We start from the raw sequence: 24921 nt of genomic DNA, 5'->3' as shown, positions 1-24921 counted from the left end.
TATTGACAATTAATTAAATTTATTGATCTTATTAATTTAAAATATCATGCCCCCGACTAGAGCAGAAAGCAACGAGCACAAAGTGGCAGGAGTGCTGTGACTCGGGGGAGAATTGAGGGGGGGGGGCTATTCTCCAACGCATCACAGCCTAAAAGAATGTGCAACTTGTGAAATGTGTGCCGAACTCTCTGGAATGGAACATGATCTAGCCAAGGAGGATGTCTTTGTGTGTGCCGGGTGCAGAGAGTGTCTAGAAATTAGGCGTCAGCTCAGCGTTCTGATGGGCGCCTACGAGAGCTTGAGATGTAGGGTAGATGCCCTCGAAGAAATTAATATGGGGGGCCCGTCAAGCTCTCAGCTGCCCAAATCAATGCCAGAGCTCACTCCTGGGCATCAGGCAACACAGTGGCAACCTCCAAGGCAGAATGCGCTGGTCTCACAGGAGTTAGTTATCGTCGGTGACTCTATTGTCAGAGAGATGGGAAATATATTTTGTAAAAAGGATAGATGGAATAGGACCAGGGTATGTCTACCAGGAGCAAAAGTTGATGACGTTGTAAAGCATATATCATCTTTTAAGGGCACAAAGGGTGATATTGTTGTACACGTTGGCACCAATGACATTAAGAGTAGAAGATCTGCAGATTTACTTAACAAGTACAGGTCAGTGTTGAAAAAAGTCGTAAATTAGGATTAAATTTGAAAGTGTCTGCAATTCTGCCCAGACACGATAGGAGGGAGTACGTGATGAGAGCCTTGTCAATTAGTTCAGCCCTGGAGGAAATGTGCAAAGCTCAAAGGGTAAAATTTTTTTCAGCTTGGTCTGTGTGCTTGTTAATAGGAGACAGACTGCTTCTAGAGGGATGGGATACACTTAAATAAAAAGAGTGCAAGTATATTTGCTGATGCTATCGAGGCAGTATTAGGTGGGTCGGAAAACTGCTAGCTTGGGGGTATTCACAGACTAAAAGGTTAAAAGTAGCTGCAGGCAGAGGTGAAGGTGATTCTTGCACTACTTCTATTAGAATAAGCAGCGGTTTGGAACGAGGGGTGTTGGGGGTTTCAGGGACTGATGGCAGTCATTGTGAAACAGGTAGGTATATGGGATGTGTTAGGGTAACTAATAATAAGAATAGGTACATGTATACTTGCATGTATACCAATGCTAGAAGTATAGTAAATAAATTTGATGAATTTGAAGTGTTGGTTAAGACATCAAAAGCGGATATCAAGACATCAAAAGCGGATATTGTTGGGATAGAAGTGACATGGTGTCACACAGATATAAGGAATGCAGAACTGGAATTTGGGGAGTACAATGTGTACAGACAGGATAGGAAGGGAGGAGGTGTTATGCTGTTAATTAAGAAAAACAAAATCAGAAGAAGTGCATCCAGTTGATATAGATGAATAGTGCATGTTGAGTCAGTTTGGTGTGACATAAGCACTGCGAAAGCAAAAATAAGAGTAGGAGTGTGTTATAGGCCTAATGACTCGAATGAGTACAATGAACAATTGTATAGAGAAATACAGTGGGCTAGTAAATCAGAATTTCTTATAATGGGTGATTTTAACTTCCCAGATATAGACTAGAATTTATGGGTTGGTCACTCGTACACTAGTAAGATTTTGTGGATTTATTGGATGATTGTTTTCTGCAGCAGCATGTTCAAGAGGCAACCAGACAGGGTAATACTCTTGATCTGGTTATCAGCAGTGACCATTCGTGTATTAAGAATTTGCAGATAAAGGAACCATTAGGTGGCAGTGATCACAGTGTACTGATGTCGGATTTAGTTAAATATATAATTACCATTGGGGGTAAAGGCGGTTTTTGCTTCCGTAAAGATGACTATAGTGATCTCAGACAGTTTTTAAATTCTGTACAGTGGGACCAACTGATGATGTTAACAACAGCAAATTCTAAGTGGGAAGCATTCAAGGAATTAATATTTCTTAATAGGTATGAAACTAAATGTTTCATACCTATTAAGAAATATTGTTCAAGGTTTAGGCCTAAATGGTTGTCAAATGAACTAATGAGACTTGTGGCAGAGAAGAAAAATGCATGGGATGCATATAAATTATCAGGTGACACAGAAGCCTATGATATATATAAGCTAGTCTGTAATCATGTCACAAAGTAAGTTAGGCAGGTGAAGGCAGATTACGAGAAATCTTTGCCAAAGGATGCTAAGAAAAACAGCAAGAATTTCTTTACTTATATAAACTCTAAAAGGAAGGGGATGAATTTGATTGGTCCACTTGATATCGATGGTTCAACTGTTGATGATCCTGCTCAGATAGCAAACAAACTGAATGAGTATTTTGCATCTACATTCACACATGAGGAGTTAAGGTTTGAAAATGCCACAAGGTTAACAAATTGTAACAGTGTGCTTTATGATTTTGTAATAAATGAGAACAAAATGGAGGAGAAATTGTTGAAGTTAAACATAAGAAAGGCACCTGGGTGGATGGGATCTATCCAGTCATATTAAAGGAGGCGGCAAAGCAACTAAGCAAACCCTTAGCCATAATTATGAGAGCATCCTTGGACTCAAGGGAGGTCCTCATGGACTGGAGATGTGCAAATATGTCCCCAATTCACAAAGGGGGATCGAAGGGCGAGATATTACAGACCAGTAAGTTTAACTTCTGTTCCAGGTAAAATAATGGAGTCACTGGTTAAAGATGCATTGCAGGATCATATAGACAAGACTGCAGCAATAATTCAGACACAGCATGGGTTTGTTAAGGGAAAGTCTTGTCTGACAAATTTGATTGGTTATTATGATGTGGTTACAAAGGAACTGGATGCAAAAAATAATTTTGATATCATATACCTGGATTTCAGGAAAGCTTTTGACACTGTTGCGCATGGAAGACTACTGTACAAATTGGAGCAAAATGGTATTAAGGGTAAGTTGCTACAATGGATAAAAGGATGGTTGAGTGGGAGAAGACAGAGGGCGGTAATAAATGGGTGCTGCTCTTCAGGGACTAATGTTATTAGTGGAGTCACACAGGGTTCGGTGTTGGGTCCACTGTTTTGTATATTTATCAGTGATATTGATGAACGTATATCAGGCTTAGTATCAAAGTTTGCAGATGATACAAAGGTTGGCAGTGTTGTTAATGACAGTAATGGCAGTGTGTTACTGCAACAGGATCTAGAAAATTTGGGCAGATGGGCTGAGAAGTGGCAACTGAAGTTTAACATTGAAAAATGCAAAGTACTGCATATGGGTAGAAGTAACTCCAGAGAAACATACAAACTGTGTGGTGCTACACTTAAGGAGGTAGAAAATGAAAAAGACCTGGGAGTAATTGTGTAGTCAGATATGAAGTTTTCTGAGCAATGCAGAAAGGCTGCCAGAGCAGGTCATGGGGTGTTGTCAATGATATGCAGGAATTTAGCTAGCAGGGAAAAGGAGGTGATTGTCCCTTTGTATAAAGCAGTGGTCAGACCACGCCATGAGTACTGTGTGCAAGTTTGGAGGCCTTATTTTAGGAAGGATGTAGATTTGCTTGAGCATGTACAGAGAAGGGCAACAAGATTGGTGAGGGGAATGAAGAGATCCTCTTACCATTAGAGGCTTAAGTTCTGCAAATTGCCACAGCTGGAGACTAGGCACCTGCAAGGTGATCTGATTGAGGTGTATAAGTCTTGAGCATGCTGAATTCTGATGGGATTCTTCCACTTGTTCAGATTATGAACCTAAGGGGGCATAAATTGAAATTGAGGAAGGACAGATGTAGAATAGATGTGCGGAAATTTGCCTTTAGCCAGCGGGTGGTTAATTGCTGGAATAAACTTCCATCTGTCGTTGTGGAAGTTGATAGGTTAAATAAATTTAAGGAGGAACTGGACAAATATTTAGAGGGGATTATTTTATGAGCTTATGCAACATCAGCTTATGCTGATGTTGCATAAGCTGATAAAATAATATGCAACGTCAGCATAAGCTGATGTTGCATAAGCTTGCTTTCTTGCATCATGTGCCACTACTACTACTTGGGTGCATTTTCAACACATATGCATTGTGGCACATCACTCCTACTGCTGTTTTATGTTTATATGCATAAAGACAGCAAATGTGTTAAGTAGCTACATAAGTAGCTGCATTTCAGGGCACCATGCCAGATGTAGGAACAATATTCCATGGTTGGGCACATTTGCAATTTGTTCAGAGTGAACAGCTGTTTGAAAAAAAAGTAATGCAGAGATGAAAGAGAAAACCTAGTTTTTTAGATGCAGAGGAAGCAATATTAGTAATGTGCTTATGCTAAGAGAGATTAGAAGTCAGAGTAATTCCCCGTAGAGATATATGATCTTGCCTAGAAATGATTGTGTCGTCAAAGGTAAGCATGGAAGTAGAGGAATTCTTTTTGTGAGATATAAGACAGGACTGAGTTTTAGAAGGATCGAAATCAACAAAGTTATCTTTGCCCAACTGGAGAATTACTTGGAGATTAGCATTAAGCAATTGTAGTGGTTATTCGAGAAGGAAGAAAATGAAGAAACAAAAAGTCCCAGGCAAAGGTGAAGCTACTGTAGAGTTGTTAAAATTAGAAGGAAGAGAAATAACACAGAAACTGGCAAGACTCTTCAGGAAAGTCGTGATTGCATTATTCCGCACCTAAGGAGTGGAATAATGCAGTCACAATTTTGCTGCATAAGAGAGGAGATAAATTGGAAATTATAGACCAATTAGCTTATTGTCCCATACCTACAAGTTGTTCACAAGGATCATCACTAACAGATTAAAAAGAATACTTGATGAGAATCAACCGAAAGAGCAATCTGGGTTTAGGACAGGATTGTCAACTACAGATCACTTTCACGTAATATCACAGAATAAAGAAAGCAAATGAATAGAAAACATCATTATGAGTGGCATTTGACTCTATACAACATAAAGCAATATTTTGATCACTGGAAAGACAAGGCATAGGCATCCATTTACTTCATGATTTTGAAGAAAATATATGAGAACACCATCCTTGTTAGACTAGACAGAGATAGTAGGAAATTTAAAATTGAGAAAGGAGTTCGACATGGAGACAACATCTCCAAAGTTGTTTGCTGCCCTTGAAACTTTCAGAAGACCGCACTGGTAGCAGAAAGGAGTCAATGTGATTGGAGAGTACCTAAACCATTTACGATTTGCAGATGATGATGTGATCACAAGCCATGATCCTGAAGAATTAGAGGGAAATCTTAAATAGTTATGCAGAGTTAGTAAGGATTTCAGACTAAAGATGAATATAGTTGAAAAAAAAAAAAAAAAAAAGTAATGGTGAACAAGTATGCCACAGAAAGGGATATAAGCATTGAAAAAGCAGAAATCGAAAAGGTGGATTCATATACTTACCTTGGACAAGTCATTAGCTGTAATAATGATAAATGGCTGGAAGTCAAGAGAAGAAAAAATTTTGGATGGATAGCATTCAGGATATATAGTCACATACTCAGGAGCAATATCCCAATTTGTCTGAAACATAAAATAATGAACCAGTGTACACTTCCCACCAGGACTTATGGAACTTAGGCACTTGTCAAAAAAACTCAAGTAAAGGACATTTTTATTAAAACTAAAGAACTGAAATGGACTTGGGCAGAATACAGCTCAAAGGCATGATGACAGATGGACTAAGAATATATCAGAATTGTACCCAGCTGGAGCTAAAAGAAGACGACAATGCAGATGGACAGATGAAATTCAAGAGTTCATGGGCAGTAAATGGATGGCCATTGCACAAAACAGAAGGAACTGGAAAGTTGCTGGAAAGGCCTTCATCCTGAAGTGGATTGATGATGTGATTCAAGAATTCGAACCTTTTTGTGTGGGAAATGGTTTCTCAAACTGGAAAGTGGAATGTAATATGCTATCATCAGCAAAACTATGATATCTAAATCATGTCCATTTCTGGTCAATGGAAGAAGATCATTCAAGAGGAAAAGAATGGAAGAAAGGATCAAACCTTGGGGAACACCAGCATTAGTGGAGAAGTTAGAAGATAAAAAGCCATCTACCATCACTCACAGTGAATGGTCAGAGAGAAAACTGGATACCCAATTACAAAAAGCAGATAGCAAATCAAAAGATGGCAGCTTATTTATATGACTTTTATGCCAAGCATGATCAGAAGCCTTTGAAATGTCAAGAGCAACTGCTTGAGTTTCAGTTTTCCATGAATTTGTCCATAGATAGGTAACATAAGCCAGAATATCTCCAATGTATCAACACTGACAGAATCTATACTGGCGATCACTGATCAGATGAAGGTTTCTATGTAGTTTAAGAGTTGGTGATTAATTGATTTTACCATTTCTTTAGAAAGAGCAGAAGTATGTGCAGTGGGACAATAATTTGATGGGAGGGATTTGTCACCCTTTTTAGGAACTGGCTAGATATGAGCAAATTTCCAAGCAGAAGGGAAAAAATTGGAATAAGAAAGTGAAAAAAGGTGGTGCAGAACAGGAGTAAGTTAAGGAGCACAAGTTTTGAGAAGTGGAGAAATACCATCAGGACCTGGAACTTTCTTAGCATCAAGATGTTCAAAATCCTCCTGACTTTCTTTTGACGGAAGACCACAGGAGGCATTGAATACGGCGTATTGGGAATGGTAGGAGGTGGTTTACCAATGTCATCAATACGCGAGTTGGAAGAAAAATAGGATGCTGGCAGGTCAGACCACGTATATTTGTGAAATGAATGAGGAAGTTTTTAGGAGGTTTAGATTGTTTCATAGTGTGTTCTATTAATTTGCCAATGCTTGACTACCATTTGGACAAGAAACAAGTTTTCTTCTCTTAGCCTGTTCAAGATCTAGTTTGGACTGATTAATAACTGCTTTACACTTGTTGCAAGCTTTGGTGTGGACAGAAAATGAACCTGGAGATATGGATACAAGCCAGTTATGATTGCAACATTCTTCTCTTGAACAGCCTTACTACATTTATTGGAAAACTGGGATTTAGATAAAGAACAAGATTTTAAGATGGAGTGTGGAATAAAGGATTTCATCCCTATAAGAATAATTTCACTGACGCTATCTGAGCAAATTTTGACATCACAGATCATCCCATTTTGCATTCTTATAATGCCAGACAACAAGCGGTTGAGAGTGGGACTACAAGAGAAATAGACCATCACCAAATTGTGATCTGAGGTGCCTAGCAGACCACTCACCTTGATCATGTACCTAGAAGGGTTGTTTGTGAGAAAAAGATCAATGTGTTGGCTGCAGGTTAGGATTGTCTGGTATTCTAGTAGGTAAATGAGCAATCTGTGTGAGGTCATTAGTAATTGCAAAAGCCACAGCGTCTCAACCAGCTGGGTCAGTGTGACTAGAAAACGGAGGCCAGCTGAAGTTGTGAACATTAAAATCACCAAGGAAGATTACCTCACTGTTAGGAAAGTTGGACTGGAGGAAGTCAAAGAAAGAGTTCCAAGTGATAGTGGAGTTGGGAGAATGATAGAGACAACAGATGAATGTGAGAAGATTGAAACTTCTAACATTCACAAAATTTCTTGAAACTTCTCACAAAATGAAGATTAAACCAGAGAAGATTGAAAAGAGGATGTTTACAAATTACTAATTTGCTGACAGGGAATATCAGAACAGACATATGCACAAGTAACACCACTGAAGCAAAAGGAATCATACGGTGAATAGTTCGGACAACTGAGACCAGCAGTATGTTGAATCAACAGATAACTGGGATTATGTCAGAAAAGGTACATGAGAGTTTGGCAGACTGTAAATGGAAATAGTTGAGATTAGAACTGAGACCATATATATTTGTGAAATGAATGAGGAAGTTTTTGGAAGATTTAGATCTTTTTGCAGATAAGTTTGTTCTATTAGTTTGTCAATTCACGGTGTATTTGGAAGTAGGAAAATGTGGCAATATGTAGTAATGAAATATTTGGATATGGCACACACATGGCAAGACTATACCCAGCTCCTTCACATAACATGGCTTCGACATTGCCCTCTGCATATACACTAGCTGATTCGGAAGCCTCCTTGAAAGTTATCAATAGGTTTGGTCCGGTGGACTATCTAGTGGCCGGCCTGTGAACACTGTTTTAGAGCTGTACCCTCAAAATGTAAGGAAGATTGGATCTCACCATCACAACCTCCAAAGCCATCAATCGTACTGCATTATTTCTTTGATGGGGGGTTACCCCTCATCAAATAAATAATAATAAGGTGCATGATTAGCCCAGTAGTCATGATGGCACACCACCAATATCATGGACCTGATGTGAGGGGGGTTGCCAAAGTCACTTCGTGAGATCTCTCCTCACCCAAGGCGGAAAGTGGCTTTATCTGGTGTCGCTACCAATAACTATTACCCACCACTGGATTTAAAAGACAAAGTTAAACAGGTCCACCTCCAAAACTAGGTGAAATGGAGAAGTAGAAATATTGATCATACTGCGTTTGAGTGTGGCAGAGTGGTCGGTTCGAAAAGTCAGACAGTGGAGCAGTTGGCACTGCTCCTGTATGGTGACCACAAGTGAAGGGCAAGATCACCCAGCTCAACCAACTGGAAGTGCTTCCTGGTTAATTATGCTAGTGATCAACCAGGAGGGAAGGTAGAAAGAAGAAGCCAATGCGTGAAATGGAGCATTGAAGTTAATTCGTTCATCATGTAAGCATACTATGAAGTAACAAAGCTAGAGATGGACATGACAGTGTACAGGACAAAATTACACACTAAGTGGTTGGAATGGTTTCCAACTGTTCAAGTCACCGAACAGTTAATACTAGACCAGAAACATACCATTGTCATGAAGGACCTGATAGCTCCTGCAATCTTGTAAAAAATCAAGCAGGATGTGAGGAACCAAACCAGAACTTGGAGGAGATATACCAAAGTGCAGCCGAAGTGGAAACAGACTATATCACAATATCCAGAATAGAAAAATGGAAGAAGACTCACACTTACCGAAGTAAGACCCAATAGAATCTTGTGGCAGTGACAGATCACATCGTTTGGCAAGTAATACCAGATTACTTCAACAAGAACGAAGTAACACTAGACACCATCTGCACAGCCATTTACTGTGCCTCTGTAGCAGGTACCAGGATGAACGGAAGAGAAACCGGAGATCAACAGACACCAAAACACAAAGATAAGGAACCACCAGCCAGAGAAAGGAGGCTACAGCAGAAGAGGTAAGAGTGAAGATAGGCCAACTGATCCAGTACCAACAAGGTAACAGAATTAAGCAGGTGATCAGAAAAGTGAAAAACATTCTCAAAAAGACAATAACACCAGCACACGAGACTTTGCCATTACAGGAATAGTGCCCAGAGGAAAACAAACTGTATATATGATGAAACCAGAGAGCCGACAAGAGGAAAAGGAAGGCAATGGACCCTCAACCAGAGGGCACTATCCTAAAAGAAAAGAGGAAGAAACTTGTACATCCTCTCTCACCTAATGTACATGGATGACATCAAACTTTATGCTGCAACCGAGGATTGACTCCAACAGCTACTCCGGATTACTCTATAGAGTTCAGTACTGACATCAGGACAAGACCCATGGCTTGCATCAAGGATATCCAGTTTGATGAAACTACCAGCTCAAGACCGGTGATGGGACTGAAACCATGACAGAGGGAGATACCTACAAATATCCAGGGTTGATACAGAATCACCAGTTAGAACAAAAGGAGATCAAGACTCACTTGATCAAGAAATGCCATAAACACTTATGCAGTCCCAGTACTAACATATTCCTTTGGGATCCTAGAGTGGATCAACACTGAGCTGGAAGAGATTACAAGATCAACTAGGATAATGGTGACGAAGAGCTGCCAACACCACCCAAAGTCGGCCATCGAGAGACTGACCATAGCCCGGGAGGGAGGGACTGACTGACCTCATTGAACAAGTGGCAATTAAGAACCTGTAGGATTACTTTCAGGAAAACAGCACCAATCTACAAAGCCATAAGAAAGACAAACAGCACACAATACTCAACCTTAACAAGGAGACCACACTCACACAGACAGAAAAATGGGTGTAGAAGGTACTCAGTGGTAGACACTACAATGGCCTGCATCAAGACTACATAGATAAAATTTCTTCCAATGCTTGGCTCATGAATGGGAAGCTCTTCACTGAGACTAAAGGATTTGTGCTCACTGTTCAAGACCATGTAATCAACTACAGGAAATACATTGCCAAGGACCCCAGAGTGACAAATAACACATGTTGTTAATGCCATGTGGCCCCAGAAACAATCAGCACATCACCGCGGAAAGCAGGGTGATCACCCAGATGGAGTACACTCATAAACATGACCAGTTTGCCAGGATAATATAGCAAAAGCTAGCTGAAAAACATCAGTTGATCAAAGAAAGTGTACTATATTACAAGTATGACCCTCAGGCTATATAAGAGACCTCTACTCACAAACACTAACTGGGACCATACCATAATAGTAGACAAGACAATCCCACACCACAGACCAGACATAACCTTCATCAACAAGAAGCAAAGGGCTACCTACCCCATTGACATAGGGATGCCCAACTCCAGCAATCTCCAGAACACCTACAAAATACACAAACCTAAGACAGGAAGTCAAAGAAATGTGGCATATGGAACAAGTAATCACCATCCTGATCACTGATTCAACCACTGGCATGATGCCAAAGAGCCTACAAAAAAACCTAATAGTTATTGGTCTCGCAGAGAACACTTACATGGAATTTCCGGAAAACCGTGATCCCAAACACCTGTAAGATAGTAAGTGAATTCCTCGACCAACAGTAATAATAGTAACTAGACATAACTGACTACCCAGTGCACTCGGTACCAGTACCTGTCGTGGGGATGGGAAAAATCCCATAAAAGGAGAAAAAAAGAGGTGTTTTTTTTTTAATAATAAAGCTAGTGCTTTTGTGTCAAAAATAAAATCATATCGGATTTTCCTTGGTTTTTTTTTTTTTTTTTTTTTTTGTTTCCTGTGATTTCTCTTGCCACTATTACGCTGTATAATTGGGAGTTTTTTGTATTGGAACTGATTACAGATTTAAACCCTTTCATATAGTCATGAGGTCCTGGCCTGCCATAACCCGAAATGCTTTTTCATCTGGATATAACAAGTCCTCTCCTACATCTAATTTACTTTGCTTAAAGTATGCAATTTATGTAAATTTCATGCAGCGAGGAAATTTGTTTACCTGAGGTGCCATAAACAAATTTCCTTGAGCCTAATGATGACAAAATTTCATTATGATAAGATTTATGGTTTCTTCACAGATTCCATTATTTTTCTTTTGTGGTAGCCAATCACATAAGAAAAAAACATAAATATTTTATAGAAAATTGCTCTCATAATAGTATCATGATCTTAATGACAAAAGTTATTTTAATATGATCAACAAGCAATTTTTTTAGTTTTCTGAGGGTTTCTTATGTGACAGGTTTCCATGTGAAAGAAATTGCATCATAAACATTTTGATTGTGTAATTATATTAAAATAACTATTGCCATTATGTATACAATATGGGTATAGTCTCAATTTTGGTACTTGGGGATTATTGGATCATTCTGAGTGTTCATATAGCCTGATAAAAGACATAAAATGAAGTACAGAAATATAGAATAATATGGTTTTGTTTAATAAGCTTGTTTAATAGAATTTAACTTGTTTAAATTAATTTAATTTGTTTAATAGAATAATAAGCTTTTTTTTTATATATATTCTTTGTGGGGCATGAAGTGTATATAGTAATAGCTTATAATGCAAAATACAATGTCTGCTTGCATTACTTTAAAATTGCAACTACTTAACTACTGCATGGTAAGCATGAAACAGCCTAACTTATGATCGTATGTTATGTTCATGCATTCAGTAGAATGTGTATTCTGTTTCTGGTCGTTGTTTTATTGTTAGAAGTATATGATGAGAACTCTGTTCCATTCCTGTCACAATGTTTTTGTCGCTGATTGCCAGACTACTGTACTAGAAAGTACAACAGTTGGTAACTTCAGCACTTAATCTGAAAATTAACTTCTGTCGTGAATAATTTTTGCATATCTCTCAATTTGCATCCTAATTGGTTTCATCGAGGCTGGATGTTAAGTGAAAAGATGTATATTAAAGGTGGTTTTCCCCATGCATAATGCTATAAATAAAAGAGGTTGTTTATGCATGGGTACGGCCCTTCCATCATACGAATGCATCGTTTATTCATATCATATTGTGATATGAATTTGAATAAGTAACACTTCACCAGTGAAGAAGACTAATGTTACTTATTCTCGGCGGATACCACCACCACCACCCAGATGGCACCGTTTCGAAGCTTGTTGGATTATTCATCAGTGGGTGGGCAGGTACTCTATTGTTGCAATAGTGACAACCCAGTTATGAAGTATAACACCACAATATGAGAGATACTTGATGGTGTGCATGGTTTAATCAAAAAATATTTCTTGACTGAATGTCTAAGAGTATGAAAGAGGTTGTTTATGCATGGGTATGGCACTTCCATTATTTCTATTACCCAGGTAGTATGAATGCATCATTTATTAATACCTCATATTGTGATCACCTTCATAATGAGTTGCCAAGATATTGCTCTGCTTTGAATAAGTAATGCTTCACCAGTGGAGAAGACAGGGTACCTGCCCACCCAGTGAGTAAGCCAACAAAGCTTCGAAACTGTGCCGTGTGGGTGGTGGTAGTATCTGCCGAGAATAAATAACATCGGTCTTCTCCACTGGTGAAGTGTTACTTATTCAAAGCAGTGCAATACCATGTAACTCGTTGTGAAGGTGATCACAATATGAGATATGAATAAACGATGCATTCATACTACCTGGGTTGAAGACTCTCCCGGATGGTACATGGCAACAGAAGGGCAACTCGCCGGTAATTTGAATGCTGGTGATGGGTGTAATGTGTCACAACACACAGTACATCAAATCCTGCTGAAAATGCGTAGCTGGGACCGCTCCGAGAGCCCATGATAACCACGGTTCACTGGCGATAGTGCCTATAATGGGCACGTGAGCATCGAAACTGGACCTTGAGTGATTGGAAGAAGGTAGTCTGGTCCGTTGAATCACGTTTCCTGTTGCACCATGTGGATGGCCAGGTACATGTGCGTTGTCTACCTGGGGAAGTGATGGCACCAGATGCACTGTGGGACCAAAACAAGCTAGTCATGGTGGTGTCATGCTTTGAGTGATGTTCTGCTGGGATACCCTGGGTCCAGTCATTCACGTGCCGGGCACTCTGATGTCTACCACCTACCTAAACATCATTGCTGGCCAACTACACCCCTTCATGGCAACGGTCTTCCCGTCTGTTAAGCAGGATAATGCACCATGCCACTCCTCCCAGACTGTTCAAGACTCATTTGCGGAACACGAGGAAGACTTCAAGGTATTGCCCTGGCCACCAAATTCCCCAGACATCATCCCATCGAGCATCTGTGGTTTGTGTTGGAATAGCAACTCTGATTTGCGGCATCTCAACCAGAGATCTTACGGGAGTTAAAGGATCTGCTGGTTACGTGTTGGTACCAGACACCACACGACACATTTAGAAATCTTGTAACGTCCATGCCTCGCCCGGTACGAGCTGTTTTGGCTGCACATGGAGGACCAACACCATATTAGGTAGATGGTCATAATGTTCTGGCTCATCAGTGTTATAAGCTTGCTTTCTTGCATCATATGCCTCTACTAATGCTAATGTCTGCATTTGACAACTTAATCAGTACTCCACTTTCATCAGATTTATTTCTGATGCCCCTAGCATTAGTTTACGTGCAAAGTGTCCTTGCTTTTAGTTATCCTAACACAGCCCATGTGTTTATTTGTTTCATGGTACATGCAACAGCTTTGTAGGCTGCTACATGTACCAGTAGTAGCAATACAAGAATCACTTTCACCTCTGCCTGTAGCTCTAGTTAAACTAATAGTCTGTATATACCCCCACAAAGCTAGCAGTTTTCCGACCCACCTATCCCTGCCTTGACTGCAACCGCAAACATTTTTTTACCCTTCATGAAATGCTGTGGTCCTCTTTCTTTATTATGCAATTTTTAATTAATGCTCCACCCATTATTCTGTTGTTAAATCCTTTTGAGATTCTGTATATATAGTTTATTATTATGTTATCGTAGTCTGCTTTAATTCTTAATTAGTTATGTATATATAAAATTAAAAGGTGAAGGTTTTCCTCCAACTCTTACAGCATGCTTTAAAGAAGTATGAAGAACTATGCCCTTCTTTACAGGATTCTAGGGAATGGAAATTACTACAGGTAAATTAGATGACTTACAAGTTGGAACAGTTTGTAAAATATTACTAAAAAATTATTTTGCTTTTATACAACTTAATTATATAAAAAATTATGATTAATGGTTCAAAGTTTTTCTTTTCGAAATAAATGCAGCATAATACCAATGAACAAGTAACCTATGAAATCTGTATGTTACTTGAAAATATTTCAAGTAAACTTTACCCCAAACTTTATATCAATTTTGGACATAAGTATCTTGAAAATTCAGGAAATATATATGAAAAAGAGAGGGGGGGGCAGGTTTCTCTGGATAAAACCTTCCAAGGTCAAAAATAAATACATGGTGCATGTTAAACAAAACATCCTGTGTTTTGTGTAACCTATGCAATCTTTAATTCTTTCACTAACTTGAGGATACTAATTAAGTATGGTAATAAAAATTAAGTAATAATGTCCTTCCAATATAACAACCGTTTTTCTCATTCCCCTATGGGGTCATTATATAGAGCTTAGACTGTACCTAACATATGCTGACGATATAAAAATCTACAGTACCTTTCAGAGAAAGCCTGTTGCTGAATGAATATTTGTAAACATTACAAATATGAACAATAAATAATGACCTGCTGCTTAATCTTGCAAAATGTACTATAAAATATTTTCAAACATTAAAAATATTTGACTGACTGGAAGTTTCAAAAATCATATTAATGCAATTTGTAAACAAGCCAGCAGACAGCTTGGATTAATTAAAAGAATCTGCTGGAACCTTAATAATATAAAATTCTTAGTAAAAAAAAAAATGACTATTTCCTTTCACTGAGGATTCCATCTGGAGTTCATAGGGATTCCATCTGGAATTCCTATGAACCAAACAACAGATTTCTTATTGAACAAATCCAATACCTCTGCTGCATGCCATAGATTTGCATGTATTTGAAAAATCAATGAAAAAACTTGGACTGAATTTTTTTTCAAAAATAGTTAAACTCCGAAGAACAAATTGTAAAGCTCACCCATTTAGACAAATCTGAAACCAATTTCTTGCATTACTAATTTTTAATAGGGTTATGAGAATAGCTAATCAGCTGGACCTGGACTTCTTTGTTAATTTTAGTAAGCAGTTATTAGGAGTTTTTTAAAATTGATTTCTTTTAACTGTTATATAAAAAGTGGATCCAGTTCACAATATACAATAAGAACATAAATGAGTTAAGCTATATTTTATGTTGCTATTTCAGTTATTGTAATTATAATTTTTAATTGTATATAGTTCTTGCTGACGTCTTTGACTGTGGATACTCTGTAAAGTTGAACAGATAATGCATATTAGTATTTGCCATATGGAAGCCCTAGACCTTTGCTGCACCAGCAAAATAAATAATTAGGGGGGGGGAAACAGTGACACCTTAACACCTTAGATTATTCATCACAGATGCTGATCTAGCTGACCTTTGAATTTTCCCAGCTGTCAGCTGCAACTACTCATAGTGTTAACTTATTCCAGAAATTTATAACTTTTTGGCTAAAAGAAAAATGGCCTTTGATTCATTTTACTATCCCTTCTAAGGTGTTCAGTTACAAAACTCTACTCGCATATTCAAAATATTTCCTGTTAAAGCCATGCTTTTGTAAATTTAACCAAGCATTTCACCATTTCTGAACCTTGATATCTTTCTTTAGGCGTGGTCTCCATACTTAAACAAAAAGCACAGTATTCCAAGTGCATTCTCACCATTGCTCTATACAGTATGATTATGATCTTATCTCTACATGCATATGCACTATAAATCATTAGGACATCATGGGCCATCATTTCCACCTGTCTAACTGCCTGGATAGTAAACCCCCTACTTGACTCCTCCTCCTACTGAATAAGTTATTTTGGGATTGCTATTTCCCCAAGTGAAAAACTTTTCATTAAAACATACCTGCCACCATTCTGACCATCCCTGCAATCTATTCAAGTTGCTCTGAAGGAGTACTGGTCATTAACTACTCTCTCACTCTTGTTATCACCTGCAAATTTGACATCACAACAGCGGTCTTGGGCACTAATCCTTTAGGGTTTAGTGCCCAGGACCTTGTTGTGATGATCCCACCTCTTATGCCAACATGTTCATGTTTATACTGGAACAGAATACTGGTTCATGTATATGTGGGACAGAATCAAATTTTTGCTAAATTACATATAAATAATGTAAAATTATTTACTACATCCAACTCACAAGCCTTCATAATAGCTAACCAGATAAGTTAAACAAGATACAGTAACCCCCTCCTCTATTCGCGGGGGTTACGTTCCTGAGAAATGCCGCGAATACCGAAAACACAAATACTGAGTTATGGCTCCCATAGTAATAAAGGGGTTCTGTTCCAAAGTATGAAATATATAAGAAAAACTAGTCTAAAATTTTGTCTGTGTATGTATAATATGACTATGTACATAGAAGTACATAGTGAAATGCAAGCATATGGCATCGAAATGAAAATAAGAAACAATTTAATATTAAATGTAATATTTATTAGAAATTTCAAACAGATCTTTCAAACCAGTGCCTTTGCTAGCTAAAAAAACTTATCCCGCCAGTGCTATCACCAGTTTCGCTAGTGTTCATAAAGGAAGTTTTGCCTTTTCATGAATGATGAGTGAACTTAACGGAATTTTATTTTGAGTTTGGTCTTCTATCCACAGATTTAAAGCTTTTCCCATTTTTTCTAATTTAACATCACGAGTTACAGAGCAAATTTTTGAAGCAATTAGCACGTTTTCATGGACACTAACGTCGGATTATTTCTTGATTGATCGTATCGTTGACTCATTGATTTTATAATGTTTTGCCACTGAGGAGACACTTTCACCATTAGAAATTTTATCTAATAACTCAATTTTATTCGCTAATGTCATCACCTTCTTTGATCTTTTCACGTTTCCCTTGTTATTCGTAGCCATATTTTTATACGGGTTAGAAAGAACTTGTCCACAATAAAGTCACTTTCTTCCACTAACACACTCGAAAAAGTCTGTTTTACATTGCAAAACGGTAGATTTATCACTTTTGTAGCATATAAATTTATTCAATTTATAAGCATATAAATTAAAAGCAAACAACGAAACCTTCATGACAAGAGCATAACACATTGAACAAGGATTAGCGAGAAACATCTATGCTCGTGATTTTGTGATCCCCCCCCCCCCACACACACACACACACCGAGCGCTGTTTTGACTGGTGAAGATAATTTTAGCCACGCCCATGTTTTTTTATGGTGGAAAATGTTCACGACGCTTTAAAATTCACATTTTTTTTAGGTTTCATTTTATATTAAATCAGCGACTGCGAATAGTGGGGGTTTACTGTATTCCACTTACAAAACTGTTGCTGTGTTTGCTTCAGAATACGATTTCTATTGAGATATCCTATTGCATTTTTAATCATCAATTTCTTGATTTCTCCTACTGCTGAAGTTTGCCTGATCTGTAGTTACTTGGATTGGTGAAACATTGGCACTTATTCAAAGGAACCTCTTGAGTCTAGTGATGTCTTCATAACTAAAAAAACTTAATGGTTCAATGCCTTCTCTCTCTCTCTCTCTCTCCACCACCCTCAATTACTGGGCATACGCAATCAATTCCAGAGGCATTACTGGCATACAGGTTCAAAAACTTTTCTAGTAGGCATTCTTCTGTTTCACTATAACTAATTACATAGTTTTCAGCTGCACTAACACAGTTTCTCCTCTCTGTGAAGGGTCTTTCATCTATAAAAAATTTGTCAAGTACCTGTATAGTTCATTGGCAACTAGCTGGGTTATCCACATCTTCACTGTATCCATATGAAGTAATTTGTTCTTTTCTGTATTCATGTACTTGAAAAACTCCTTGCCCTCACTTTTTCTCTCCCTTAGACAGTGTTTTCTTGTAATCAGCCTTCAACAGCATAACCCTTTCTGTAGTACTACAGGCATACCTCGATTAACGAATAGGATGCGTTCCACGAAATTACTTCGTTAAGCGAAACTTCGTTTTCAGAGGTAAAAATACTATGGCCAGAATAGGGATACGTTCCTACGTAAAGAAAATGAAAAGCTTTTTTTCGAACAAAGAAAAGTTTTATTAAATAAACAGTCAACTTACATACAAAGTGAAATCACATTTTAAAATATGAGGTTAAAGTTGATTGTTTATGCTTTTTTTCTCTTTCATTTAACAATTGCTTATACGGAGTTATTGCATTTAACACTGATCGCTTAACTATAACACTTCTTCCTAAATCAGGATCATTTTCACTAAAAAAATTTAAAACGTTTTCAAGATCATTTAAGCACCTTTTTAAATCTTTGGTTGTTAACACTTTTTCGGCAGGTACTTCTTTAACTTCGCCTTCATTATCTTTGTCTTCGTTGCTAACAAGGTTTTCTAAATCTTCCACTGAAAAACCATCATCTTCTGCATTCAATAAATTTCTAACACCCTCTTCATCGACATTTTCGAAACCTATTTGATTGAGCCATCTGGATAACTTAATTTCTAATTCTTGGATGTTATTTTCTTCTTCTAGTACAACTTCTGGCCATATTTTGCGCCAAACTCCATTTAAGCATTTCTTAGTGACTTCTTTCCAAGAACTATCAATGCTTTCTATTGCGTTTTTAATGATGTAGTTTTTCCAAAAAGTTTTAACTGTCATTTCCTCTTTATCCTCTAGTTCAGTTAAATTGCTTAAAGTTCGATGCAGATAATAAGCTTTAAATGATGCTATTACTCCCTGATCCAATGGTTGAATCAGGGAAGTTGTGTTTGCTGGAAGAAACACAACTTTGACAGGAATGCATGTGTCCAACGTGTTAAGATCAGTAGGATGTCCCGGAGCATTGTCCAACAACAAAAGAGCTTTTTCTTCAAAGTTGTTTTTTTGACAATACTGGTTTTACTCCAGGACAAAAGTGGTTAACAAACCAATCAGTAAATAACTCCTTGGTAACCCATGCTTTTCTATTTGCTTTCCATATTACAGGTAAATTCATTTTTATGTTACCTTTTAACGCCCTCGGATTTTCTGAATGGTAAACTAATAACAATTTTAATTTATAATCGCCAAAGGCATTTGATCCAAAGAGTAACGTTAAACGGTCTTTGGCTGCTTTGAACCCAGCAGCTGATTTTTCTTCAATAGAAATGAAGCTTTTTGTTGGTAGCCGTTTCCAGAACAAACCGCTTTCGTCAACATTGAACACCAAATTTGGTGGAAAATTTTCACGTTTAATTATTTCCTTTAATTTTTCTGGAAACTTATTTGCAGCTTCAACATCTGCACTTGCAGCTTTTCCTGTTAATTTTACACTATGAATCCTGGCCCGTTTTTTAAATTTCTCGAACCAACCACGAGAAGCCCCAAAGGTTTCCGTAATTTCTTCAGTTTGTTTAGATTTCAGGTGATTAAACAAAAATGGAATATTTTTTTATGTTAAATGGGGCTTGAAATTGCGGACTTCGTTATATCGAGGCTTCGTTATCAGAGGTAACGTTAACCGAGGTATGCCTGTATTATAGATTAACTTATCTAACTGTAGGATTCAGTCCTTTTACCCTGTGACTGACCCACTCCATCTTTTTTTCTGTTTTGTTGCACTGGCCAGCTCCTATTCATCCATCTCAGCATCCTCTTTGTGCTACATCTTCTGAATTGTATACATATGTTCATGACTTATGTAACTACTTTTTTTGGGTGTTCTAGTTTCCTTGTTTTTCCCTCCCTGTGCTGCCTGCCCAACTTATAGAGGTCACATTGCATCTCAGATCATCATAGTCACCTTTTTGAAATTAAAACCCATGTCTTGACTGTTAACAGCCATGTCCTGTTTCTTCAGCATCCAACTTGCAACTATGTGGTCACTTCCTACTAAAAGTTCCTTAGGTTATTGACAATGATCAATTTTCCTTTGTTTACAGTTATTTCACACCAACATTCTCTACTGGCACGCACAAGTTCCAAATCTGGGGATGCTTTAGTTTCACTTGGGCTGTTTTTTTTGTAAAAAAGGTACATGGCTATTCTCCACCATTTATATTTTGCCTATATTTCTTAAACACATTATAAATGCCCATAGTGAAACTCATAATTCCCTTTTTTTCTAGGCCACACCATGTTTTGCTAAGCCTCTATGTGTTCTTGTGTTATTTATTACCCTAGCATTAGCTCCCCCTAAATTTAAAATGTTGCTGCCTGTTCTCATACTATGTTCCAAATATCCTTTTGAGGCCTCATACAAGAACTTTTGATCTGCGTAAGCATTACTCTGACCACTATATCACTTTTTTTCTTTTTAAGTTGTTGGCACATTGTCTTCTGTGGCCATATTGCACCCCCCAAAGTTTTTGCATTTTGTACTATATCACTCCCTATCAGTAATATTGGCAAAGACTTGCATCACTTTTGTTCAAATGTATTATCTACTTATACATGCATTTTCAGATAATGCACAGGCTGGTGGCTTTATAAATAGTTGCTCTCAAAAGAGCCAGATAAATGCATTGGCTTTACAGCACACTTCATCATAAGCCAGTGTAATTTGAAAACATGCTACAATAGGCCCAGAAATATCTGTTTATTATGGTGATGAAAGGTTTGCAATTTGGTGACCACAGTTTATGGACCTGAATAACATTGCATTCCATATTTCCACTCAGAAGCTTCTGGTGTCTATTCATATTATTCATGTTCATTTGTGTACTGGCACCTCCGTAGCCAGGTGGGAAGGAGCAGCAGTGCATGGCACACGCTTCTTGATTAGACCGGGGTTCTAGCCCGTCACCACCAAATACGGAGGATGCGGAAAGGTCAGGGAATGACCATCACATTTCCTGGAGCTTAGTTGCTAATGCTCCTAAAAAACAAACATTTGTGTACTTTTTCATATTAATGAAAATGCCAAGAGGTGATTCAATTTCTTTCATTAGAAAATTGCTGTTTAAATGTTAAATAATTTTTGTTTTGCATCCAAGTAGTGTAGCACACACTGACATTAGAAACTGTCAGTGTGTGCTACACCACTCTTTTGGAAACTTACTGCTGTTGTATTCATTTGTAACATTAAAACTTGATATTTCATTACTGTAGTTTTCTTGTAAAAATTATTTTCTTTAGAAACTTGTGGAAAAGTTAGAAGAGCAGGATGTGGATGGGTTCACAGATGCAGTTAAGGATTATGATTCTATCTCTCGTTTAGATCAGTGGCACACTAACATTTTACTGCGTATCAAGAAAACTTTTCAAGATGCCCCTGATCTTTGTTAACTATCTCTAGTTGACGCTGTACATCAAGAAGCTTTATCTGTAAATGCATTTTGAGGTGTAATATAGGATTATTTGATGTTTGTCACTTTGTTGCATATCCAGCATATTTCAAGACGTGATTATTTAAACTATTATCAAGTGGTTGCTGGGATCTGATTAATTACAGATATATCAATTTGTGTATAGCTGTGATAAAACGAGGAACCAAATTATTCAAGCTGAAATATATACATGGATAAATGACTCAAACAAGTCATTATTAGGGAATCAGAATTTAGAATATGCATCTGAAACTATTATTATGACCTTTTGCCCTCCATTTGAGGTAGCTCTAATTTGTTTATATTCATGAATATTATATTCCCTTTATTGCTAAAAATAATGTCTGTTACTATTGGTAACCTCCAATGTCAGTACAAGCTGGCCATTAGCAAGTTCTGTTTGCACATTAAAAAAAGCTGTAGCAAACTTTGATTAAAAAAAAAAAAAAAAAAAAAAAACTGACCAACATAGCCATAAAAAGTTCGACTGGGGATGGGATATAAAACAAACCTCTAAATTTCATAGATATAGTGTTAAATTCAGGATTTAAGAGCTTATCACATCCATGGTGGATATGTGAAGTGGTTGAGGTTACCATTTTGTATTTACTTGATAAACTATCCTTCAGAATCTTCCCTTTAGCTGAAATATCAGTGAGTCTTCAATTCATGTATATATTAAAAAATATTAGTACACTGGGTAATTACCTGCTTGTGTACAGTGATGGCAATTTTATTATTTAATTTGTGTTGATTTTAGATTATTACAGCATCACTGACAAATGAACTATTGGCAGTTTTCATTACAGAAAAGTTGTAACTGTGTTGTAGTAAGCTTTCTTTTTCTTCTAACTGAAAAATTTATATTAATTTAATGTGCTTATAGTAAGAAAATTACTATAAAGTAATATTACAATATTAATCTTTCAATTTAACTTAGGTATATAATAAATACCCATATAACTATCTTAAAGCAAAAAAGTCAAGTGTATTAATTGTGATAATAGCACATTATTTCTCAATATGTACAGACACTTTATATATGTATAGTTAGTAGTGCACAAAGATGTATATAATTGAGTTATCTGATATGTTATTTTTAGTAATCAAGTATATTCTTAGACTAAAGATTTTCATGTTCATTTATATACTTTTACATTATACTTCTCCATGCCAATGATGTGCTCAGCAGCACAATTTTTTTTTCCTGCATAAGAAAATTGCTGTTGAAACTTTGACAGAATAAAACCATTTGTTTGCATTAGTATAACATTATTTGCCCTTCCGGGGAGGTGAACTGATAAATCACACTGTGCCCCAACACTGTAGTTTGATATTTTATTCTTCTTTCACATAAGTATTCTAAAACATACAAAGAGCAGATGACTGGTATTTCCTCTCATCCATATGCAGTAGCTATGTGGATATTATAGGAGACAAAGAGGAGTTAATTTTTCAGTGAAATTTACCCTTAGTTTGATGCTTCAATCTACTGTAATGGGATTGTGTTCTTCAAGCTATTAAAGCACTGTATCTTTTTGTTTTGTAATAGCCAAAGCCCTTTTTCAAACTCCTGAATAGTAAAGCGTTCAAGATGTTGGAAGCATTGGTAGAAATCACACCTTTGCATTTTTAATGAAAAAATGTATACACATACACACAAAGAGCAAGCTGATACATGCTTCTAATTCATGCACAATTAGTTAACTAAATGAATGGTTCCTCAGTACATAAATGGATTATTCAAATTAATGATTATAATTACATAAGCTCATAGTAATCATGTTTCACTTCAGTGATTTTTTTTTTTGCATAGCAATAAGGCAAGTTGGGGTTAGATTAGACCAGAGGTGGGCAGAGCACACAAAAAAGATTTGTGTGAATTGTGACCAACTGTGTATACAAGGGGCTTTCATCAGGCACACTTTGAATCCAAACAATACTGCATCTCTGTAGTTGATAACCACTTGATTTTAGGCTCTTGGATTGTGGAAAATTAAATTTTGGAAAAAGAACAAGTTTCATTCTTCCTCAGATGGCACAATTAATTGAAGAAAATATATCTATGAGAATTAAAGAATAGAAAAAGGATCTGAAAATAAAATACTACTTGTACATTTAAGCTGGTAGCTTTAAGTAAATGCAGTCGGAAAGAATCAATTTTTCAATTATGCAGTCTGAACCATTTTGTGAATTGGTTCGCAAGGTGTACTCCTAGAGACTTTTTTCAGATGCAGATAAACCCGAGTCTGCCTAAAAATTAGTCCCAAACTGGGATAAAATTCCTAGACAGGTATCATAGCACACAATGAATTAACTACAGATGGACAAATGGGAAGACTGCCCTCCTTTTAAATATACCTACCTCCTCTGGATTAAGTAATGATATCTATTTGAAACCTTTAGCCTTGTTTTGACATTTCATTAACATTTTAGTGAAACTTGGTTTGTTCGTTTTTTTAAACATTATATACCAGATTGCTACTTACAGCTGCCTTTATATATATTAACTAGTATTCATATTATACACTTTGCACTGACATGATAAAATCTAGTTGGAAATACAAAAAAAAAAAAAATTCTGTGTTGAAATCATTTTGTGCAGGTTTGCTATATAAAGCTACAATTTCAAATCCAGATTTGATGTTATGTTACTAAAATAATATTTAAAAATAAGACATACCCACTAGCCATTCTATTCTTATTTGGTGTATGTGTCAAACCTTACAGGTGCATCTTGTTAAATAGCAAATTACCTTGGCATTGTTATGTATATTTAATAATGTGAATGTTAATAGATCTTCATTATATCAAATAGTATTTTCTTTCATGATGTGGCATTTCATATTAAGTTTAATTATTCAATTAAACATAGTATGAGATGTCAAACAGTAAATAATTATGGAAAGTTGATTTTCATCAGATAAAGTTGGGTGCATGCAAAAGTAGTATTTAAAGATGCAGGTATATCAAGACATGGTTTTGCATATATGCTAATTGTATTTCAAAATATAAAAGGCATTTCAAGTTAATATCAGTCTATAAGCAGCTTGTCCCAGGTATTTTCAGAGCTTGAAGTGCATAAATATTTTTAGAACTACACTATTTTATCATTCTTTGATATGTTAATTTTTATTGAATCCTATATCTAAACAGCATTCTGGTTGAATACTTATTGACAGTACAGTTAGTAATTTTTTGGCAATTAGTTACTACTGTACTTAATATACACAGTATGCTTTGTATGCTCTTATAATAGTATTCTAGTCTGATCTGGAATGTAACC

At 36.8% G+C, this 24921-nt stretch overlaps 1 protein-coding gene across 1 annotated transcript in view; it reads left to right on the top strand.

Annotated features, from left to right (window-relative positions):
- LOC150088401 (alpha-soluble NSF attachment protein-like) overlaps positions 1-22094 on the top strand; it is a 236215-nt gene extending 214121 nt beyond the window's left edge. Inside the window, exons 9-10 of the mRNA XM_090369491.1 lie at positions 14249-14317; positions 21445-22094. Of these exons, the coding sequence (XP_090225617.1) occupies positions 14249-14317; positions 21445-21594 (219 nt within the window). The 3' untranslated portion in view covers positions 21595-22094. The remainder of the gene's footprint in view (positions 1-14248; positions 14318-21444) is intronic.
- Positions 22095-24921: the final 2827 nt, after the last annotated feature.

The sequence above is a fragment of the Mastigoproctus giganteus genome, chromosome 3, assembly GCF_048544385.1.
Source record: "Mastigoproctus giganteus isolate SK-2022 chromosome 3, ASM4854438v1, whole genome shotgun sequence".
NCBI lineage: Eukaryota > Metazoa > Arthropoda > Arachnida > Uropygi > Thelyphonidae > Mastigoproctus > Mastigoproctus giganteus.
This window is presented reverse-complemented; position numbering and strand designations above follow the sequence as displayed.